Source organism: Pararge aegeria, chromosome 16, assembly GCF_905163445.1.
Source record: "Pararge aegeria chromosome 16, ilParAegt1.1, whole genome shotgun sequence".
In the NCBI taxonomy this organism is placed as follows: domain Eukaryota; kingdom Metazoa; phylum Arthropoda; class Insecta; order Lepidoptera; family Nymphalidae; genus Pararge; species Pararge aegeria.
The window spans coordinates 14,749,368-14,774,728 of NC_053195.1; the positions used below are offsets into that span (position 1 = coordinate 14,749,368).

At 35.8% G+C, this 25,361-nt stretch overlaps 1 protein-coding gene across 2 annotated transcripts in view; it reads left to right on the forward strand.

Annotated features, from left to right (window-relative positions):
• Positions 1 to 24,414, forward strand: part of LOC120630426 — a 150,519-nt gene extending 126,105 nt beyond the window's left edge. For both annotated transcript variants that reach the window (XM_039899652.1, XM_039899653.1), the window contains exons 3-7: positions 3,824 to 4,402; positions 9,549 to 9,691; positions 19,640 to 19,733; positions 20,609 to 20,763; positions 23,733 to 24,414. In XM_039899652.1, coding sequence (XP_039755586.1) covers positions 4,253 to 4,402; positions 9,549 to 9,691; positions 19,640 to 19,733; positions 20,609 to 20,763; positions 23,733 to 24,012 — 822 coding nt within the window. In that variant the 5' untranslated portion in view covers positions 3,824 to 4,252 and the 3' untranslated portion in view covers positions 24,013 to 24,414. The remainder of the gene's footprint in view (positions 1 to 3,823; positions 4,403 to 9,548; positions 9,692 to 19,639; positions 19,734 to 20,608; positions 20,764 to 23,732) is intronic.
• The last annotated feature ends 947 nt before the right edge of the window (positions 24,415 to 25,361 follow it).

Genomic DNA, 25,361 nt, shown 5'->3' on the forward strand with positions numbered 1-25,361 from the left:
TGCGTATATTTTTTTATATTTGCTAAGCCTTTTTTGTGCTCAGTAAAATGCAAAATCCATCCTAATCCATCCATTTATAAATGCAAAGGTGTGCATGTTTGTTTATTTTTTTTATTCTTCCGGCACGGTTTAGCTAAACAACCAATCAGCTCGACTTTTGTCAGAAAAGTTTCCTAAATGAAGGAGAGTAGCATAGGCTACTTTTTATTACAAGAAAACATACGGTTCGCACGGGGTTTGCAAAAATTCCGTATTAAAAACTCGGGTAACAATCGGCAACTCGGCAATCACACCTCTCATGCCATATCGTAAATACGTGTTTTTGATGTGGTAGAAAAGCTTTAAGACTATCCAATGGATGTCCTACTTAAGGGACGGGACGGGGTTATGAGGGACTCCCTCCCCTAAAGGGGGTACACTTGAGCTAAAAACCACTGCGGCATGTCCCGCTTGTTGGCTTTGTTAACGGTAAATACACTCTCGCGTAACTTATGACTAATTCTGATGAAAACAAACGCAAATTCACAATGAAGTAATAAAAACTTTCCCATTATTATCAAGTCCTTACTGTCAGTCAAGTTTCTTGTGTTAACCACTCGGCCTCAATCGATTAAATTAATAGAGAGTCGAATTGATCAACGATTACTACAAACAATTTTAGGGTTGTCAAAAAAGTTTACATAGTTAAGTTTACATAAATAGCACGTTAGAAAAATATGTGCTGTGCAAGTCTACGATCCTCTATGACATTGAAATGCAGTTTGTAACGTCAAATTTAATAACTCTTTATGTAACAAGAACTGTCGCATTTCACATGTTTAAGTAAAATGAAAAGCAGCATTATACCATGATATACAAATTCATCTTTCACTCTCTTTTTGATTTTTCGCTGAAACACTAGGTCATCATATTTCATTCCTTTTTTCACCGGGCGTTAAGTGACGATGTGGACTTTTACCTTATCTTCGATCTAAGATCCTGTCGAGATGTCTGAAAATACTCGTCTATAAGACCTTGCTCCGGCCACTACTTACATACGGCGCAGAGTTTTGGGTCTTAAGCAAGAAAGAATAAACAGTCTGCTCATTTTCGAACGAAAGGTCTTGCGACGAGTGTTTAGTGCTATGCAGGATAATGGTTTTTGGCGCATTCGGAATAATCACGAACTATACGATCTTTTTAAAGAACCAAATGTCTTCAAGACTAATAAACTGTTAAGAATGCAACGGGCAGGGCATGTGCATTGCATGGACGGCACGAGAGCCCCAAAGAGGTTGATGGAGGGCACTTTGGAGTGGCGTAGAGGCCGAGGACGACCTAGAGGTCTGTGGAGTGATGGAGTTGAGAGGGATATGATGGTTCTGGGAGTTCGGAGCTGGAAAGAAGCAGCATCTGACCGCCTAAAATGGAGAAATATGCTTGACCAAGCCAAGCCTGGGTGGGCCCAGCGCTGTAGAGCTTTGATGATAATGATGATGATGTTAAGTGACGATGGAGTCTAAGATGGTAGCGGGCTAACATGTGAGGGGTATAGCAGTTTTAATAAACCCATATTCCGAAAAGATCTCGCCAGAAAATCTCCAGGCGGCACGTCTCTGTCGATAGGGAAAAAGCCTCGATCAAAACCCACTAGACGTGTTTTTAAGTATAAGTTCGTTACTATACAAATGACTACAGAGGCATTACATTATGCAGAGAGTAGGTATATTTTCGCACAATGCAAAATTATAATATTAATTAACACAGTTATGAGAAAAAAGTAGAATTTGAAAATAGGTACAAAAACAAAAATCCTTGCTATAGACAAAGGTGAAAAGAGCCATGACTTTTAAGCTTTTTCGAAAGTGGGAAGTGATAACCCTACAACACTAGGAATAGTGCGTACAATTTGCAGTGATCATAATTTATTATTTATATCAATTATTATCGATATCGACATTTAAAGGTTGTTTCTTATAATTACTTTTCAATCAACAAGTACCTCGTACTGACAATAAGATCGTGATAAATTCGTCAACAAATAATTCCTTAATACTCACGGACATTTTAGCACGCAATAAGGCATAACACAGGTAAGTATCAAAAAAATTAAAAACACGATTGCCGTACACTGCACAAATTTTCGAAAAAAAAAATGAAAGGGAACCTCTTTTTATATCAGTAGTATTTATTTCCTTTAACGCACTTGTTTTTATTCTCTTTTCAAAACATACTTTATAGTGTGGTAAAATGATTTTTTTAAAAAGACATTTTCAAAAAATGGGAGAGAAGAGTTAAGGGACACAGTATGTAAGCGAAGCTCACAAGCATAGATACCCATAAGAAGAAAATACGTGAGTGGAGTAGAGAAGAACATAGAAGAGATGAATGGAGTATGTGATAGAAGGGCATGAGTGAGTGAAAGAAGAAAAGTAGTTCAGTATTAATATTGCATGGAATAAAAGAAAGAAGTAGAACAAAAAGGTTGCTATAAATGTTCGGTTTGATTAAATAAATCACTTAAAATTATAACAATAATTATTATCACCTCATTTAATCTCAAAGCAGCAATTATTACTAATAATAACAGAACAAGAGCGTGCGAACCGGCAATCATTAACAACAAAGCCTCCAAAGTGGAATAGCTGCAAAAACAATATCTGCAATCGAATTCCGATCAAAACGGTGGATTGTATGGACTAGAGCTATAGGTCAATATCGCTACCTAACCACAAATTACTTACTCAAGGTTATCGCGGAAAAAGGTCAATTGTACTATATTTTCTGCGTACTTAGCTTTAGGTAGTGTTACCAAATTTTAAACAATGTTTCGGACAGTCTAAGGAACCTCGTACTCAACGCCTTGACAACCTTGGTAGCAAACCATTGTCTTGTGAGCTACGACCAGCGGGGTAAAGCGAGAGAGGTTTTTGCTTTATTAGACATGTCCACTCAACACATTATTTTTTTATATATTAATAATTAATAATTAACGAACAAAGCAGATGGCCTATGAAAAGAGCAACACTTTGCAGTGCATGCAAAGAACACGTGCTATAAACTACCGCCCTGTGTAATCAACCAAAAATGTAGGTGTTAAGCCATGTACCTGTTATTCAGTACACACAACCACACCGTTCAGATCAAAACACAGCAATGGCAGAGCTAAGTTGCAGAAGGCTAGCTACTATATATTTCTACTCAATACTGCTGAATACTGAATCTAATTAAAAAAATCAAACATCCATCCTCCTATTTATTTATACAGCAGAGTTAGTTTAAAAGTCGATGAATAACGAAGCTTACGTGGCAATCCAGTTGGCTTCGAAATTTATTGAGTTCCCAACAGCTACTTCTTCTAGAACTTGAAGATTTATCTAAAATTATTAATAAGCCATCTAAATACTAATCACTAGTGTATCCCTAAGATTATTGAACTAAATATTTTTATTTATATTATTTTTGCATATTTAATTAGTTTAAGTTTATTTTCCAAAATTTCGGCGATTCATCATTGTCTTGCATTTTATTTGTTTTCGTTTATGTTATTTTCGTATGTCATTCTTATCTACAGACTACACATTACTCTAACTCGAAACACATATTTTTTACTGAGAATCAAATAAACAACAGTTATTAGCACTATTGAAATTTGACAAGAGTACAACTTCCTGTCTTTATAAAATTCATGTTGGAACAAGTTGTGCTTAAAACTATCGTTATAAACCCCATCAAACGATTGCCATTCTTAATTTAGTTTCTAAACGCTACCGTGTCCCATTTTCAAATATATATTTAATGGTCATCCTAATGAAACTACAATATAATCATTCCTTTATTGCAGGCCCATCGACCTACAAACCACCGCGCAAGTGGAATCAAGATCGAAAGTATAACTGATTAAATTCCACCAGTAGGGTGACAAGATCATACCCACCAGGAGTTAGAAAGCATTTCATTGAAACGCAGTAACTCGACTACGAAATCGTGACACAGTAATCCGCAAACTGTGATTTGACTGACACTCTTCGACTAATAAACGACCTGTGTATACATACTAAAAAAATCAACTGATCTAAAAAAAAGTTTAAATAGCAACAATATCGTTGCAATATTACCAAAAAGCCTAGATTCCACCAAAAACAAACAAACAAAATATACAACAGACTGAAACTATGATTGCAATACAAGTAATAGTCAAGAAATTTCGTAATACCAGGAATGTATGTTTGTGAAGATGTGTTTACAAGTTACGTAGAGTAGAGAAACCAAGATGGCGAATAAAGTTAAGAACAATCATTATGTTGCGACGCATCGGTCGGGGGTGGATTCGCCTTCTTCAGGGGGATACTTGCACAGATCTTCGAGGGATGAGAACGACAGTCACAGAGCACCCTCCGAGAGGACGCTGTCGGAATATACGGTGAGTATATTTATACATTTCATACATTATTTATTTTTTTACTATCATCTTTACTCATAAATATTTTTATCTAACCTTGAAATTTATTTCTCGTTGTTTTGTTTTGTTGAAAGAAGAAAATAAGAAAAAAAATATAGATTCACAGGTCAATAAAATACTACTTGTATTAAAAAAAATTTAACACCTTATTAATAAACGTATACATAAGCAGTATTTTCACACTACAAATTACACACACACGTTAGCATTAGTTGCGATGGGATGTGTAGAGGTGACATGTTACACCAGTCGCCAACTTAAATACTTTCGTGGTCCGAGATAATACTAGAAAATAAAGTTTGCAGTTTGCCAAAAAGCGTGTGCGTGTAACCTTTGCGATTGAAGTAAAACTATTATTATTTACTGATGAAAGAGTAAAATGTTCCTGTGACTCCGCAATTTTATTTAATATTCACTATTTCATTTTATATTCTATTTAAAATTAATTAATATCACTCTCACATTTTATAAATATTTTTAATTTGTTAAATAGAATAATTGAGAATAGAAAATTGAAGGTAGGATCAGCACATGTCAATATATAGTTGTCTATGAATATTATAGAACGTCGCAATCGCCAGAAAAATTATTAATAATTCAATAAATTAAAAATTTATTAATAAATTAAGAATATTTAGAGATTTTCAAAAAACTTTGCAATATAAACTATTTGTTTTAAAACTGAATGTTGAATTTTTATTCACTTTGCTATTCACAATTGATCCGTTTGAAAATATTGTAAATAATAAGCAGGCGTATAAATCAAGAAGCGTAGAGTAAACGACATATACTACCGATTTTAAATAGCGGAAACTACACAGACGTCGGAACTCGGACGTAAGCGTTACTTCCGTCAGAAAAAAATCTGAGTTACCTACTCCATAGTCGCGCCTAAAGAAGTTTTACTTCAAAAATAATAATTTAATAACAAGCTAGTGGTTACAGCTTCGGCTAGAATATCAATTGCTTCAACGGTGAAGGAAAACATCGTGAAGAAACCTGTATGCCTGTAAGTTCTCCATAATGTTCTCAAAGGCGCGTGGAGTCTACCAATCCGCTGCCCAGTAAACCCTTCTTATTGTGGAAAGTTATCCGTGGCCTGTAGTGGGCCGGTAACGGGTTGATACGATGATGAAGACGTATGTATAGTACGCATAGCTCGAATTCATAGAAACATAAAAACAGATCTACATTAGTCTTATTTACGTCCAGTAACAGTGACGCAAGACTATTTCCTTCGCATAAATCAGCGAGCATCCGCAATACATAATATTATTATCAATACAGCCATCCTGTCCGTATGTATGTTTGTAATGTTTACCCAACACGGAACTATACAGGAAAGGTAAATAATTGGCGGTACGATTTTTCTTGGCAAGGTGATTTACTGAGCCGACGGGGTGGGTAACATAGAATTCATTAAAATAAAAAACTTTTTGTTTCACAACTTTTTACTGAGATCAATACGTTTAAAGTCCTCAGTGACACCGGTACTATCAACTGTGTTCACGGATTACTATCCGTTGATAGCCTTTAACAGTCCACTGCTAGACTCTAGCGTGGAAAACGCAAACTCTCCGTTGGGAGAGGCCAACGGAGAGTTTGCCCGTATCACGCTAGGCAGACGAGTTGGTGGTCACAGCAGATGGTAGTTATAGCACAGACAACCGAAAGAAGATTATGGTCTAGGATGATATTAAAATAATAATTGACAGGCACGTTACCCGTCATTGTTTTTTCCATAGATAAAAACTAGCTTATGTGCTTTATAGTACCAATTACCATAGGTAATCTATATCTGAGCTAAATTTCTCCCGTAATTCTTAAATTTTTGCCGTTCTGGCGTAAATGACTACCAAACTTCCATCAACACTTTCGAATTTATAATATTAGTAAAGTTTAATGAAAAAACATTCCTAGCTGTTTCATTTTTGTGACTTGGCCGCGGGAACCGGGGGCTCGAGCACTGTTTAATGAATTGTCAAAAGGGGTTACCCTCGGCAGTTAACTTGACCAAAGAATTAGTTTGGCCATTCAAAGAAGCAATGCTGCGAGCATCTTAGACACTAAGCGGTGGTTTCGAAGACGTTTTAGATTTATTTTATTTTTATTTTGGTACAAAGGTAACTTTTTTTAAACATTTTGAAATGCAAACAAAAATGTCGGAACCAACATATATGAACCTGCGACTCTCTAGCAATCGGGCCCTGATTGCTTTACGACTAAGATAAGGCTATTTAAAAATATATATATAAATTTGGTATTTCCTCCAAGTGTAGGTTAAAACATTTTATAAAAATTAGGTTAATTTTTTTGTTTATGATTATCTGAGACAGAACTGTACAGACGTGGACGGACAAAATCAAGCGAGTCGCAGGGAGCCGCTGTAATCAAGCGGCAGAGCGCCTTTGACACATGTCCAGCAGGTGACTTCTGTTGGATTACCTGATGACGATGAGTACAGATGAATTATATCTGTTGAAATCCCAAAACATAGCCGCGACTCTTTCTGTAAATATAAACGAAGCCGCGCAACGTAGCTTGTGGAAATATCGTAAACGTCGCAGCGAAACTAACATGCAGTGATTTATTTCGGCCACACATCAGGCGCGGTATCGATTAAAATGGCACAGAAATACATTCGGTATGCCGTTACCGTAACCATATAGCACGTTTGTCGATTAATCGCCACTGTTCAATATAACTCAACTAGTCTGAGATGAAAACGGGGAGCGATAACACTGAAAAGTTAATTCCTCAACCTATTATTGCAACGCTACTGCACTAAAAGTTATTTCACCAAATTATACCCCCTGGCAAGGGATAAAATTAACTTGTCCACCTGCATCAGGTAAACCAACAGAAGTCAAGTAGGTGAACTCCCGATGTTTGAAGAGTTGATAAAACTGCAGCAGAGTTAGCACAGGCAGGAGATAAAAATGTTATCCGCCGATTACGTCCCCTGGCAAGGGATAAAATTAACGTGTTCTGCCAAAGCAGGGAATAGGAGAAGTTTACACCCGTTTATTACTACTCGTATACTTATTATTTTAATATTATTTCCACTTGAAAACCAATGCTCTGAGAGTTTATAAAACTGCGTGAAAAAATATTTTTTTCCCCGGGGAGAAAAATATCTACGGCCACTGCTACGGGCTACTCGCTTGTCAGAGAAAAGCTTACTGCAACTTCCGTTGATTAGCGATATCAAACTAGTACTTAAAATGCAGACGTAGCTGTCGCGGACTATATTTTGGAACATTTAAAGAAGAACAATTCCATTGTACATTTTTTGGCGTAACATTAACTTAAGCTCTCATAAAAAAAATTTTTCCTATGTTCTCTACAATTTTCATTGATGGTTCGCTGCTTTTCTAACTGTCCTTGATAAATTATCCAACGAACATTATACAGTACCTCACAATATTCATAATATAATATAATATTGCACAAATTACTCAAAGAATCAAAATTGTAAAGAGGATTGAACTAAAAACAGTAATGAATCTACTTGAAATGGTTATTTAAATAAAGCGAAGTGAAGTTAGCTTAGTAGGTAAGGCTTCGGCTTCCGCAGACGCACCGCTAACTTTCCGGTGTTTGCGTTTTAAGTCCACTGCTGGGCATAGGTCTTTTTTCGGGACTTCAATTACCACGGTCTTGTTTCGCTTGGGACCAGCGGCACCCTGCGACTTGCTTGATGTCATCCGTCCACCTCATTGGGGGTCTACCGATGATGCGTTTATCAGCGTCTTGGGACCCCAACTCCTATCGGTTCTCCGAGCTATGTTTACCCATTTCCTCTTTAGCCGATTTTTGCAATAAATCGCTCGTATGCTACAAAATAGGCCACAACCAAAATTTTCAGGCCAGTTTAAATTCGTATTATTGAATGTTCGGAACTTGCATCGCTATAATGAATCATAACAACTTTTATTGCAAATCAATCGCTTGTAAGTGTTCCAATGCATACGCTATTTGTGAGCAGCATGTGACGAGCTAAATACGTTCGTGAAGTTCCAAAACAATGAGTGTTCCATTTAATACTTTAATAGCTTTTGCACCAGGGTTGCCAACCGTACACTTAAATAGAATATTTTACTCTGTATCATGAAGGTGCACGTTATTTTATTTGGTTTTACTTTTTATTGGATAACCAACAGCTGTAAGTAAGTACAGTACGATTTATAAATTATACTGTACTTACTTACAGTGTATCGCCTATAATGATATCGCAAATTCATCTGATGTCTTCAATCATAGGTACCCAACTCTCTATAGAAAAAATATTAAAATAAAAACTTAAAAGACAGTATACTTATATGTAAAATAAAGTTTGAGTATGTAAGTCGTTTTAACTTCAGATAAATGAAAAAAAAATAAAAATAGGTTCCTATTAATACTAGCTTTTGGACTAGGGTTGCCAATCATACTATAAAATGTTATTTTACCTTTTTATGAAAGTGTATATAGAAAACGTATATACGGTAGAGTATAGCGTAGGAGTATCAGCGTACTTGTAAGATTTATAAGTATGTTTTAGTATATATTAGTTTATTATTTTTTATATTTTTCTATCATTTATTATTTTTTTTTTTTTTTATTATTAACAATGCTTAAAAATTAATTAAAAAACACTATTAAAAAAAAAAAAAAAAAAAAAACTTCCACCCTTCGCTTGCGGGGCTTTTGAATGCCCAAGCATCCGGTGGTCAGGACTCCAGAGTGAGGAACCTCCTCACAATACGCGCCGTTTCAAGGATTATATATAGGATTTATTATTTTTAAACAAGCTTAAATATTATTAAATATTTTAATGTAAAATATTATATTCAGAACGAGTGTGTTTTTCGTTCTCTCGATTATATTACATATTATGTAACATTATTTTTCAGTTTCCATTTCCAACTAAAACTAAATGCGTAATGTATTATATCTTAATCTCTCGCCGACTTAATCCTATCACATTTATGTGTTTGTTACTTTATTGTGACACATTTTCGTTTCATTGAGTTTCAAATCATGATTCTAAAGGAGATTCACTACGAAAATAGGTCCATTATTAATGTATGCCTCTTACTAATTATTTCTTTGTTATTCATTGTAGACGATAGACGAACGGACGCGGTCCCCTTCCGGCGGCGGTGAACGCAGGAATGGTCGCCGACATCACAGCAATGGGTCGCCACGTGACTCCGGCTCGGAGGTCTACGTCACTAGCGCCGCATACCGGCCACCCTCTGAAATAAGGTGAGCTTTATTTTTGATTTGAAACATCTATAGCGCGGCTTGGCAAAATCGATCCATATGCCGTCACGAAAAACGGCATGACGCTCTCTCATGCCGTCATGTCACCTTACTAGGCTCCCTTGAATAAATGCGCGCATATACTACAATAGACTAATACCGAAACCGGATATTCTATACCTTTTTTGGTAAAACTTAAGAGATTTCTTCCAGGAGCCTCACTACACTCACAGTTTAGTGGTCCAGCAGAATCCGGTTGGAATACCTAATTTCAGACAATATAAGCAATCGAGTCGAATACATTACCGTGTGTACTATGTTGATGTAGCAATAAACCGCCGCGTGTGGATGAGTCATACACCGTTGCGCCAATTGCACCATGCTCTATGGGTAATTTGCCATCAATCTCGCCGTTTAATGTGATGGTTTTGTTTTATGCGGAGTTGTGTAGACGCGCGGTATCAACGCGGCGTTTTTTTTTTTACGACATGAGTATCGACTTCAATAAATAATCACATAGATCCAATGGCGTAAACTTCGTGCATGCACAAAACCACTGCCTACTCTATTTTTTATACCACTCATGCTATAAAAAAATAGCAGAAGTATTTTTTCGTTTTATGCCATAATAGGCCTTTAATTTATGGTATAAAGCATACCCATAAATTAATCAAAAACTCTGAGCACGGCATTGCCTAGATGGTCAAAAATCTAACAGACAAAAGAATCCGATTTTGGTTCTTCTTACTGTAAGTATAGATATACATACTTCATCATCAGCCTATTAATGTCAATTGCTAGGCCCTGGCCTTCTCTCTCATAGGATGGAAGGAACGTTTAGATATTTATTAAAAATTGTAAATATAAATATGTAAAAATTCTTACCATAAAAGAGATATTCCGTCACGTCCGTGGATTTTTCAGCGCACATTTTGATGACGGCCGTTATGAAAGTAATCGTATGCTGAGGTTATTATTGGGTTCACGTTTTGGCAGACAAATAAAGGATAAACGGTACAGATTTTCACAATCCTGATCCTTTTCACGCTGATTTGAATCTTTTCCTTCACGAAATAAAAATACAGTATCTGTACCACAAAACCAAACTCAATAAGTACGTAACTAAGGTACAATTTTTCTTCTATATACAACTAGCTGACACGTGCCGCACCTCGTTAGGTGGTAATCATTTTTATTTGTCATGCCATTATTTTTTACTTGGTACTGAATGCTTTGACTTATTTACTAACTGCCAAAGGGAGGGCAAATTTTTATATATGGACAAAAGCAGCGTATAAAACGCCAGTCTGTGTCGTGTGTAACATTTGATGAAATCATCTCCATTGACCGTCACGTTACGTGATCCGTTGCTCGGAATTAAGGCGAATCTTGTGAGATAAGCTGCTCTAACTGGATGTAGCGGTGCCTTTGTGGGAAGCACCGATGATTTAAGATATTATTGAACATACGCTTTTAAGGTAAAGGTAAATCTATTAGAGTCAGCTTTTAAGGTCATCATTTTATGTTCATTGTTTTCAGATACACCTATAGCCTACTAGTTAGTTCTCCTCGGGTATCTAGGATTATCTACCTATAAACTTCTAAGTTATAGGTAAATCTATTAGAATCAGCTTTTAAGGTCATCATTTTATGTATATTGTTTTTAGATATACCTGAAGCCTACTTGTTTGTTCTTCTAGATTATCTTATATTATAGTAACTTATAAGTTACAGATAAATTTCTTAGAGTCAGCTTTAAGGTAATGTTTTTTGTATACTGTTTTAAGATATGGGTATTAAGGTTCTTATAGCCTACTAGGTTATCTAAGATTTTATACAATTAGTAACTTATAATATTAAATAGTTATAACTTCTAGTTATGTTTTAACATAATTTTCCTAACTTGCAATGGTGGTTTTATAAAATTTAAAATTGACAACCCTACCTTATTGTAATTACTAGAATTCACGTTTACACGTGTATGTGTGCGCGTATGAACGCATGCGTTCGTTAATGTCCTAAGTTTAATCTAGGATCATATCGTTTTCTCTGTGCCATAGTAATCAGTGTTTCCTGACCGCGCATTGCAATGCTGGATTTATGAAATATAAAATTGACAACCCTAACTTATTGTGAGTCTTTTCATGTTTCCGACTAAGGGCAAGTTGTTTTTTTTCCACAAGTTAGCAATCTCACCTGGTAGTAAATGATGATAGCGGTCGAAGATGGTAGCGGGCTAACGTCTTAGGAAGTCCAGTCATTCCCCTAATCGGTTTCTACGCGACATCGCACCGGAACACTAAATCGCTTAGCGGCACGTCTTTCTCGGTAGGGTGATAACGGCCAAAGCCTCCCACCAGACCAGACCAGAATAAATTCAGAAATCCCTGCCGGGAATCGAACCGGAGACCTCCTAGTTAAATTCACAGCGGTCACCGTTGCGCCAGGGAGGTCGTAACTAAGCATAATTAGCGATAAAAAAGGAATTTCGCGAGTAATTGCTATTTCAGAATGAGAACTCAGTACTTTGTAGATAGGTACTGTTGTTAGGATGGCTCAATACTCCGCCGATAAATATAAGTAATAGCTCGAAATAGCTCGAGTCTCGTTTAGTATTCTGTACCCGTAGGATGAGATTTGTATGCTCGCTATCGAAGTCGTTTTCGAGTATAGCTCTTTCTGTTTTGTTTTTCTTTTTGACAATAAAGCATTTTTTCATTTTTCATCGAAACACTGTAACACTGTAAGTAAATGGATCTAGTTATTTTTTCTCTACAGACAGGGCAACTATCGAAATGTTCATGTAATAAAAAATATAACAAAATTAAACGAAGGTGAGGTCAATTCGATTAATTTTATTATGATCTTGGTGTTGACATAGGTATTAGGTAGGTACCAACCTATTTATATTGCTTTTCAGTTTATGTTCAATAAATATTTATCAGTGACTTTTAAAAAAATCTTTATCATTTATTTTAAGGATAAACAATTTAAACTAGCTGATACGTTATAAACACGAAATATTCAGCTCCCTTTAGGTAAACTCCGCATGTAATAATCAGTTAAGCCCACCAACCCGTATTGCAGCAGCGTGGTGAGTCTGTGTTTAGCAGTGAGGCGATAAAAGGCTGATGATGATTATTGGTTCGCAATGTAACATCGAGGCTCGAATTATTTATCGCATTCGACAATTTGGCGCCTCTTGGCACTTCTCGCTTTACCAAGTATGTTTCCGTTGATATTCGAAAACGATTGCGAGCGTTCGAAACTCAAACTGAACGATAAACGCGTCTCCTCCCGCGACGTTACATAGTACCGTTCGACCCACATCCATGTAATATCGAGATTGCCAATCCACTTACGGGTCATAAATTATACACGTACAAACATTCCTCGAGACTCAAACTCCTTTATTCAAATAGGCTCATCGCAAGCGCCCATGAAACTCTGCTCGCTGCCTGCATCAGCTATTATTGAATGAATAAATGGGTGATTGAATGAATGAATGAATGAATACATTAGCCTAATCCATAGCTATAGTATTATTCGGACCTGCGTAACGTCCCCTACACAGACATTTATTTATTTATTTATTTATTTATTAGCTTTTCAAGGGAAACAAACAGTATAATTATACATAAAAGTAATGCCGTATTTTTGTATCACATAGACCAATAAAGACATACTAAATAATCAATAATTTTAAAGTACATCATAACGTACGTAAACTCTCAATCGCACTCGAGTAGGATTCCATCGTTGCGCTGCATTTGTTGGAGCTCGCAACTACCATTATTTCATTGAGAAAAAAGGTACTATTTAATACTTGTTCCTCTACTAAGAGGAAGGAGTGACACATAGTAAGATGGCCGACCCTGCTTTCTGAGTCCAAGGCCGTGGGTTCGATTCCCACAACTGGAAAATGTTTGTGTACAATAAACTATTGTTTTTCCGTGTCTGGGTATTTATCTGTAAATTATAAGTATTTATGTGTATTATATAAATAAAAATATTCATCAGCTATCTTAGTAGGTACCCATATCATATGCTACGCTAACTTTGGGGCTAGATGGCGATGTGTGCATTGTCGGAGGATCTATTTATATTAGAATATATATATAGTATGAATTCACTATGCCGTTAAACGATATGATTGCCTGAACTAGGGAGATGAAGTTGAATATGCTACGAAGTATTGAATGATAAGATGGAGGATAAATATAATATATAATGGGATCTAGTGGTTATTAATATCCTATTTTTATGCCTTGTAAGGAAAATCCGGTTTGTGCTTCACTTTACTAACACTAAAGTACTCGTTGCTTTTGACGCTCTAAAAGTCTGGAGTTATTATGGGACAACAAGGTTGAGGTCTTAGCCTCTGGATTATCATGTGCCAGTATTATTAAAGAAATTATGAAACCTTTTTTAAAGGGACCTTTGAGCTCGGATTAGAACACCTGATGAGAAAATTCAAAATCCCGCATCCCTATCGGAAAACGCAGCGTTAGTATACTTCCAAATAGGTAGACAGATGACGTTAAATAAGTCACAGGGAGACGCTGGTACCAGGTAGCAGTATTTTTATATGTATTTTGAAATCCATACAAAATACCATTTTTATTTAAATCAATTTTTTTTATTTAAAATTCATGCAATCGCTCAGCTCAGCTCTCCAATTGCTGATGCCGAAATTAATTAATTTAAATATACTAATTTCGGAGTCGGCAGCGCTCGGGCCGCGACTGCCAGAGAGTCGCAGGTTCAAATTCTGTCGGTTCCGAAAATTTTTATAAGGATTTTTAATTTATAAAATTGATATTTCCTCCAAGTGTAGGTAAAAAACACTATTAAAATACCTACGTCCTTTCCTGTGATAATGCTGACCTCATTATTCTTAGCTTTACGTGCTTCATTGAACTACTAGCTAGTACCTTCGTCACCAAGGTAAATAAAAAAGTCTTTTCTACACTAGTAAAAACGTAGTTCTAATCGAAAACTAAATTGAAGGAGAAAATAAAGGAATTGTAAAAGTAAATACAAAAAGCATTGATTTAAAAGGTGCAACTTAAAATTCCCACGACTGAGCTACATCTTTTACTTTCTTTTCGCGTCCTCGGCGTGCACCCGTGACGTTAGAGCCTTCGAGACTCCATTAAGTAATTTGGTCTTAAGGAATCGTCATCAACAGTGCCTTTTTTGTGACGGTTTTTTGACGAGATGACAGTTGTTCTTTGTAAAAAGCCGACTTCTTAGATTAAAGACCGATTTTTCAATCGTCATTTAATATACCAAGCCTTTTTATGCCTTAACATAAGGAACAAATTTAACGTGTCGTCAGTTTTTGTAGAGGTAAACTTTTTAGCTGAGTTATGTTATGTAGTGAAATGTTCATAAATCGACTCTATGCACATGTCATTCTTTAAACGTATGCGCAATGTTAAGTTGTGGTCACTTTTAGATAAGTCCATATCTATAGATCTATCGTCCATATTTTATAATTTTAGAATAAACTTTTCGTTATATTGTAGTGTATAATGTTTTTTTTTTTAATAAAATAATGCATAATGAAAATATATTTTAACATTTTTATAGTTTTTGTTAAGTTTTTTTTTTTTAACATCAGTAAACAGTCAGATTCGTAGTCATTAGATAAAAAATGTATTCGTAAACTTAAAAATAAAGCTACGGGAGTTATAAACGCACCCGGTCTAAGAAGAAGCCTACAACAAATTAGCTGGGTGATCTTTTGTTATCGCCATCTCACTTTGTCAATTAAAATTATAAGAATATAGGTATGTGTGACGTGCACGTGGCTTTTTCACTGTATTTTTACATAATGCACTGCAGGCAATAATGGCTGAAAGAGGGTTCTATATTTATTTATTTAATTAGGAAAACCAACAGCTAATAAATTTTTTCATGTCCAAGTTTCTACGTTGTGAGCTAAGTGAATGTTAGCTTATTCCAAGTTTTCACAACGTTTACAGATAATTTCAACATAAATTTCATTTTAAATATAACTGCATAACATATATCTAAAAATACTACTAATTAATAAGGTTATATGTTTTTAAGATACTTAAGCATTGCTTATCATTAGGTACAAGTACTGAGCTAACAAAATACATTTTTTTGTTTGAAAATGAGTTTCCTGGCTACTTCGATAAGTCTCTCCTCCTATTGCAATTTTGTATACATTGTTCTACTACTCAATTTGCTTACCCTTTCATTTAATTATGGAGGGTAGAGGTAAGGAGGATCATCTGTGTATATGAAAAAGTGTCGTCAAAATGTATTAAATTAGGATGGCGCCACATTTGCATCAAGGTAACTCTTAAAAGAAGCGTCAAACCAAATATTGTAAGAGTAGGCTTGAAAAATAAACAAGGAAGTAAGGTTATATTTACCACAATATTTTGTACAACGTAAGTTGTTGTAATTCTCAATAATTAACTACTTTAGTCGATAATGACATTAAATTTTTTAACTCGGCATACTTCAATTCATCTACGATTGCTACATTCATACCATACCCTGTGCATCCACCAGCGCCATTGTGGAGGATTTTTGAACTGTTATTTAGCGCATACAACTGGACACTTTTTCAACTTTTCTCCCATATAAGATGACTCTCCTTACCTCTACCCTCCATACATTTAATAACCATTTTGACAGAATTGTAAAAAAAAAATATTAATTCGCCATTTGTGGTGGCGGCCATCTTGGATTTGGAATTTGTCATTGTGCATAGTATTCTACTTTTCAAGCCTTTTCATTTGATACCCATATTGAGGGAATCGTGACAATATATATAATCCACCATTTTTTTGCGGCGGCCATCTTGGACCGATTTTCATGAACATCAATTTAATTTACCTATCACACAAAAAAACAATATTTTATCATCCGATCGGGTAATACAATGACAGCCATATACACACACACACATACACAGACACGTCAAAGTTATAACACCGCGTCGCATCGTTAATGCGTCGGGGGTTAAAAAAAAGTTTTGCTGTGAAGTAGGTACCAACAAACCTATTTGTAATCCTTGGATTTATCTTTTGATTGGTTCATTGTGTAGTTCAAAGAGACAGTTCAAAGAGAAAGTCCCAAGTAATCACCAAAAAGACATTTACTAACGAACTACAAAACGCTGAGTAATGCTAACGCGAACAAACAAACAAATAAGATGTCAAACCATCGTCAAAAGGATAAAAAACTTATCGAACCTATGGTATTATTATTTTAATAGAAAAACATCGACTAAAACTGACGTTTGAAGATTCGTTTTAAGACAATAAGAATAAGTTGGCATTCAGTAAATATTAAAGTTTCCACCTAGACTTTTTCACTAACCTACCTTAGATGCTGATAACCTGAAATAACAATAACAATAAGGTCTTTTGACCACCTCCATGGCGCAACGGTGAACAATGTGGGTTTAAGTTAGATGGCCCGGGTTTTAATGCGTCAGGGGCAATTTAGGAATTTAAAATTTCTGAATTTGATCTGGTCTGGTCTGTTGGAAAACTTTATTTATTTATTTATTTAATAAATAAATAAATAAATAAATCAGGTGAGATGCAATCAAGGGCTAACTTGTAGCGGAATTAAAAAGGTTTAAACTCTTCTAGAGCTATAGGTATATGAGCTGTCGAGTATAAATAAGGCTAAGGTACTTTAAGTAGTCGATTAAAATAAATAAAACAAAAAGATTTAAACTCTTCCAGATGTGCAGGTATATTAGCTGTGGAGTATAAATAAATCAGGCATAGCTACTTTAATCAAAAGCCCGCTCCTTAAATAAGGAGTAACGCCAAGTAAGAGTAATCTAAAGAAATTCCTAGGCATACATAAACCGTTCACCAATAGTTATCACCTAAGAGTTGGTGAAACGTTTTTTTTTTCTATAGAAAAGGCAGCCTAGGTTTCAACCTACGTGAAAAACTTTTATTTACTAAAAATCCGAGGAAACAAAAATCTGGCGAAAGGAGAATCAGTCAAAACGATAAAAACTCGTTTTGTCCGGACTTGGTCAAATCATAGATCCGGGGATCTGCATAAAACACTGTTCCTTTAAGATTCAAAATTTACTTACACGAATTGATACGGTATCCTGAGTAGGTAAACCAAATACCTTCTTACGCAGGTACCAATTGTGGACTGGGCGGTAATTCAGTTAGCAAATAAGTAATAACGCTTATTGAATCATCACAGCTAGTGGTGGACGAGTCACGATTCCATTCGTTCCGAGTCAAGGTCGAATCGGATGTCACGAAGTCGTGTGACATAACGTTATTCAACCGTTTTGTTTGTCGGTCATTCTTGTGATAATGCATTTGACCTAGAGGTTTGTTGGTACTAACCACCTACGGGATATTTACCCTAGAGCCAAAAGGGTCATGGTCCGGCCCGGAAGGCTGCGAGGGGCAGCGCATGCAGTAAGTAGTAAGAGGGAATGTACTTTTCATTTAAGAAAAAAGCGCAGTACTGTCTATAGTTTGCTAAGCCTGATTCTGTTATAAGCTCTCCATACATACACGCATTAATAATAATAATAATAATAATAATAATAACAATGGCCTGTACGTCTTGAGAGACGGTTCAAACACTGTCTAAGCGACACTTCTTTGTATGGCTAAATAAGCCGATGCGCGAGCGACATTGACGGCCGCAGATATGGCAGTAAAACCCTTCGGCACAACCTGAAGATCCCGTGGTATGCCTTCGTATCCTTTTTTGAGCAAGAACACCAAGCCAAGCTTCGTCATAGATATGGCATCCTTCATTAATGATCTTGCGCCATTCATCTCTTCCTTCCGCCAGCCTCTCCCAATGTCTATGGTCAATGTTGAATTCGGCCATGTCCCTCTTGGCACAGTCGAACCTTAAGCGAGGTCGGCTCACTGGCCTCTTAGCATGCACCACCTCACCAAGAAGAACCTGCCGAGGCAAACGAGAAGGTTCCATCCGGTGAACATGACCTAGCCAGCGCAAGCGTCTTTGCTTCAGTAGAGCATAGAGACTGGGCATCCCTGCTTTCTTGAGGACTTCCTCATTTGTCAAGCGCATATGAAAGGTATTTAGGCGGCGTTCTTGTTTTGCGTAGGTGGTCCATGTCTCTGCACCGTACACATACACGCATTAGCATTTATAAAATTAGTGCGGAAAGAGGGATACAGTAAACTTGAATAGTGGAGCGGTCGAAGCCATCTCTACTTCCCTGTTGTAGGCTGGTGATGGGTTGATGATGATGATGAATGGTCATATTACGTAGATCACGTAACGTTACGCCTTATTACCTATTTTGACTAGAGGTGTATGAGGTAGGTTTTTAGTTAGAGATTGGTATCTCTAAGCAAATACCAAAGACGCCTCTTGTCAGTTGTCAGTTGTCACTTGTCCTATTGACATACATACTCATGGCAGGTCTCTAAAGCTGTCAATATTTTTTACCAGTACTTCAATAGGCCCTGTACTCAGGCTACATTTTGAAAATATGTACAATATTGACGTGCCTGCAGGCAACCTAGGACGTAATGACAAATAATTAGATACAGATTTAAAAAATAGCTTCGAGGACGCAAAGCGTGACGTGGCGTGTTATTTAGTCTTAACTTAAAGGATGCAGTTAGGGCCGAAAATATCATTAAAAAATGTATTGCTACCGATTGAAGTATATAAATAAATTAGCAAGCATTACGTCACAGAGCTCGTCCGGGTAATACCACAGCCATGCTTATTTCTAAATCTTTGCCTCAGCGGCACTTTGCAGGATGTGTCCGTCGCATACCCTGCGAAGTGTTGCCCTGTTAGGGAACGCTTGTCTGTTCCCATCAGATGAGCGACCAATTAAAATTACTATGAAAAGGTACAATAAAATAAATGGTCTTCTTTTAACACTGTGGCGGTATATTTTATGTATTACCTGTTTGTTTGCAGTCGACAGTCGCGAGCGCCTCGCAGCGTCTACTCGTACCGGAGTGCGGTGGCGCCCTCCGTCGCCTCCACACACCGCTCCAAAGTCTCCAGAAAGGTAAGCTAAAACATTTAGTAGGTTCCTACTCAGTAGGTTACATTTGGTGACGCCCAAGACACGGGAATGTTATAATATTACCAGTTATCATAGCAAAATCACATATCAGGGTACAGGTTAATAACTCACTAAAACAATGTTAAAAACAATTGTCGTATCTTGCCTTCTAAATGTGATTTTTTAATACATAAAGATTTGATTTAAAATTCATTAGGCATTGCAGTTTATTACGCCTGAAATGTGATAAGAGAGATCACGTCTTGTGTTAGAGAAGATTTTCCATGTCAAAAATATTTTGGTTATTCACGCCTAGCCTGGGCGTCCCGGGCACGGTAATACTATGTATACATACAGTGCCTGATTAAGCATGCGCGGGGCTCGTAGCAAGTTCTCTAAGAGAGCCCTTAACCTGCTATGGGTTCTTAAGTATAAAGTGGTAAAAATACAATTCAATACTCAATACGTATCTTTAATACGTATAAACGTATCTTAAATACAATACGTATTTGCTATCTATAGGTTCTATTTTGTGGTTAATTAATAGTGTAGTAAAAAACTATAGGCGATGTCTGTGTGTGTGTCTGTGAGTCAGTCATTCAATCAATCAGTTAGTCAGTTAGAGAGGAGCGGTATTAAATATGCGGGGCCCGTAGCAATTGCTGCTCTTGCTACATGGTTAATCCGGCACTGTATAAATTATACACCAACAGACATACAGACAAAAATTAAAAAAATTGCATTTTTCGTTCTATTACTTATTTCTAACGTCTCCCAGTTATCTATTTGCTAGTCTGCTCATTAAAAAACTTTAATGAACAGACGAGGCTCAACGTAAAGAGTACAGATAGATAGATAATATATTATTATGATTCCAGGCTGGAGTGAAGGTGGACGCGATGGCGGCACCCAACCCCTTCTGCCCCAACGTGAAGGGCATGTGCTGCTTAATGCTGCTGCTGAACCTGGGCCTCATCCTCGTCACACTCGGCTTTGTCATCGTGCTGCAGTTCTTTGAACCGCTGTTTGTTTGGTAAGAATCTGAGAAGTCATTTTGCATCATCAGTAAAAAAACCGAAATAATACTTCACAGATTATAGAGGAACATTATGTACTGTCTCTGAGACTTATCTGTGATACCGAAAACCAAAACCAAATAATGGTTTAAAAAAAAATCAGATACAACCTTAACGTTACATGCAATATTAAAAGCACGTGACTTCTGTTACTTTATTATGAACGTACGCGTCGCGTTGCGTAAATACGTGTAACCGAATAACGAAATTATATATTACATATTTATTATGTATTTGTATATTTCACCAGCAATCCCCCTTTAAAAATATAGAATCGAAGAAGCATATTTATTTTTCCTAAAAAACTAATACAAAGCTTTTTAAATTGTTTATTTATGACAACCCTATTGAAAATAAAATACCGACACGAGAATAGTACCAAAATAATACCTCAGAAGCTTTGAGGTACATTCATTACCGTCTTTGGGACTTATCTGTGAAACAAAAATTAGCGTTTGGTCTCAAAGACGGTAAATAATGTATCTGTATAACCTTTGAAGTATTATTTCTGTTTTCATTTACATGTTGTAGATATATACATGTATACTGCAAGTATGTCCACTACGAGTTAGCTTGTATGCAATCTCACCTCGTTGAAGTGATTACGCATTCTAAGATGTAAACGAGCTTACCTGTTAGGAAGTAAGGCAGTTATAGTATACCCGTACCCCGAATCAATTGCTACGCGACATCGTTCTGGAACACTATTTTATTATAACGGTTTCCATTTTATTTTATCTATGATGAAAATGCCCACAAAAAACGTAAGTAAATCAGCGCTGAATCAATAAACAGTTCCCACGTGTCAGAAGCGGAGTGAAATGGGTAAACTGTGTCGAAAACGAGATCATAATGCGGTTTACATTCATACTTACATCTCTATAGTGTCCTCCTAAGAACCGTGAGGGACCTACCTTAAGCTAGGTTCAGCAAAGATGATACTTTGCTCGTATGTCGTAACGTAACAGGTTACGTACAGGTTAGGTTAGATGAGATACCTAAGGTACCTAATTTTATTATTGAGCCCATACGCCTAATCGAATTCTATGCGGCACAATACTGAAATGCTAAATCGTGTGTGCAACATTTAAATTTTTATTTTAGTTTTTCATGTTTATTATTTTCATAATATTTGATTTTGTTTATTATTTATCTCTTTGATGATTTTGTATCTCACGATGTCCTTCAGGGGTAAATAAGCTTGCGTTAATGTAAAAATATCTTTTGTATATTATATTATATTCTATGTTATTGTCCTTTTTTATGATTATTTTGTTATTGTTTAGTCGCGAGGATACAGTGACGACGAAGATAATGGGGCTGGCTGAAAACCAGTGCTGCGCGCTTGAGTATGCAGCTATACTGAGCCAGCTCATATATCACACATTTTTTTTTTTAATTCTTTAACAATTGATGATACAAATGATACAAATTTTACACAAATGTGTGGCAATAAAGACGATTTTTCTTTCTTTCAACACGCCTCTGTCACTAAGGCAGTAGCCACAGCTGAAGCGTCCCAAATCGGGGTTTTTTTTTAATTAAAAATTAGTAAACAAAAATATAAAAGTCGGTTTTTGGTGTAGAAACTGTAAATAAACCTTATAAATATAGTCTGAAAAGAAAGAAAGTACAATAGTCTTAGATTTTTTTTTGTCATTTAATAGTTATACGGAATATACACCAGTAAACTTGGGGCCCCAAATTGCCAAACCAAACTTAAGGTTGCTGAAATGTACCCATATGTCGTCAACTACCCGCTATTCGATAAGATCTCGTATACGACATAAGCGTAAATACCGTATCGCGCTGTCTGTACCTAGCTTTACCGCAATCATTCTCTATAGAACATTAAAAATCAATTTACATTTTAAAATAGTCTGCCTCCAACGGTAAGTGTAATTTGCGACGACAATATGACATTTGTTCAAAGGTTGTTTTATTTCTGAACGATTCCCACGAAATGAGAAGAACTGACTGAATAAAAATAATAATAAATAATGGCTTTATTTCTTACGTTTCGCTAGCTTCAAATGCAACGAAAAATGTAATTATAATTTACTTAGCGGTCACCATATGATTGTGGCAGAGTGAAAAATAATGTAAAGTTAGCAGAGAATCTATGCAATTTTTTTTCTGATTGACCCATATTGGTTTATTGTCAGAACTTATATTTTTTTGCTGTTAAGAATAACATAGATTAATAAATCTTTGTAATTTTTCTATCTAATTCTTAACAGCGATAAAAATATATGTTCATGACCATGTTTTCTGATTTAACTGTTTAACGATTCAGTAAAAAATCCTGGATAGAAAAAAAAAAGTTAACTCTAAAGTGTTCTGTAGTTTTTCTTAGTTGTTTTTTAAAATAAGGGTTTTAAAAATCCTGCAGGCACTTTTTATTTTCCCCGTATGAAATACCCTGTCCATCTCCAGGAAATCGGTGTAGAAAATATAGGTTGGAAATAGAAAAAACAAACAAACATATACATTTCCCATTTTTATTACTATTATTTGCAGTCATAACGACGCCTCATGCTGGTCGCAAATTGCGTTGTCAAATTGTTGCTGTCTAAGGCGGTGGTTATCAAGGCCATCTAATAAATAAATAATAAATATAAAACCAGCCCGCCAGCCCGGTGGACTACGGCCATAACCCCTTCTGATTGTGGAAGGAGGCCCGTGAACTGTAGAGGGCCAGTTTGATGTTGTATATGGGTTTATGTGATGATGATGATGACTGATACAGATACCTAACCGCCCAGGCACTGAAAAACATTATGTTCATAACACAAACATGTTTCCAGTTGTGGGAATTGAACCCACAGCCTCTGACTCAGAAAGCAGTGGCACTGCCCACTGCGCCATTCTGCACTATACAAAAGGTCAGGTTATTTATTTAATTACCTATTCTTTTCTCTTACAGGATCCTGGGTATAGTCTTCCTCATATTCGGTTTCATCACACTAGTCGGCAGTCTCATCTACTGCGTAGTGCTCTGCCGAGAGAACCCTTATCCCCGCCACCCCGAGGAGTTCTACTGGACCCACCATTGGTCCAAGACCATCGGCCCATCGGAAATACACTACAGTGCCAGTGAGAAGCCTTACCGGCAAAATGGACATAGATACGACAACGGAAAGTATTCAGACAGGGAAAGTGCTAAAGGCTATTCAGACAGGGAGAGTAAGCTTAGTAGGTATTGAACTTTTCATGTTTAAGTTAATACCGATCTGAAGTTGGCTCGCGTTAAAATCATTCGTACTCATTTCGTACCATGAACCATTCGTTCATTTTATCGTATTGGCATGATGACTAGTTTTGAAAAATTGCCTTAAGATATTAAGAAGTATCTAGCATATTAAGGTAATTGAAGGTTTTGTTGACATAAATTGCTAATCCAATTAATAAAAATTATTACTCGTGTAACGTTCGCCGGGCGTAATGGCCGCACTCGAGACTTCATTGTATTTGGAACACTTTTGTATTGATAACAAAAATCTTCGCAATTAATATTTTTAAATAATAAAAATAGTTTATATACGCAGATTTTCGAATTTCAAGCTGTACAAAATTTTGTTTATATAAATGTAACATCATAATAATGAATCTCGCTTTGAAAATAAATAATAATAATCATTATATGTAAACAATATTTTAGTAATTCTTTGTTACTGTCATCATGCCTATTAAAATCAATATGTAAGCTGGAAATGATAACGTCTTTACAAATACCCACAGAATTATACCAGGTTATGTTAAACCTAGATGCACATTGACAGTGAGATGGTATTATCTCTAGAATCCCGTAATAAAAGCTCGATCAAAATGGATGTTTCGGTTCCACTGCAGTGCTGGAATGGGTCTCGATTTCAGTAATACTATTTTTTGTTTGAGCAAGTGTTATAATGAGAAACTCATATATTACGTTGCTTAAAAAAAGTATTAGTTTTGTTTACAATTTTATTAGATTAAAATTGTTTTTTTTGACAAGTTTGAATTATTTGAGCCTCTTAAGATAAAAACATCTCACTACATAATATAGTATTACCATGTACAAAATATTAACGATGAGCTTCCGATTACTTCCGACTAGCTTCAGATTACTAAATTATCTGTCCTAAAAACAAAAACATTTTACACAAATTTTTATTAATATTGTTTTTAATGTAGACTAAAATAAAAATGTTTAATAACTTTCGATTAATATTAACGCAATTAATTGTATTGTCTATAGTAACAATAATTTATAACATTTATTGTAAATAACTTATACATTGATTTTTCGAAAATGCCATATTAATTTACCTGTTACTTTAATGTGTTAAACGTAAGCAATAAAAAATGTAATTATAAAATAGCTGGAACAAAGATTCCGAAAACTAAAATTAATTCAGAGTTTATTTTATTAACTTAATATAATTAAAATGTAATGCCTAAATAAATGACGAAATATTTTTAATTTATGCTTTTCATTTACCCTTTTTACTTTGGCTTCTTTAAATAACAGCTCTTCCAGATTTCCCCAAGTTATTATAAACGGATGATAAGTTTT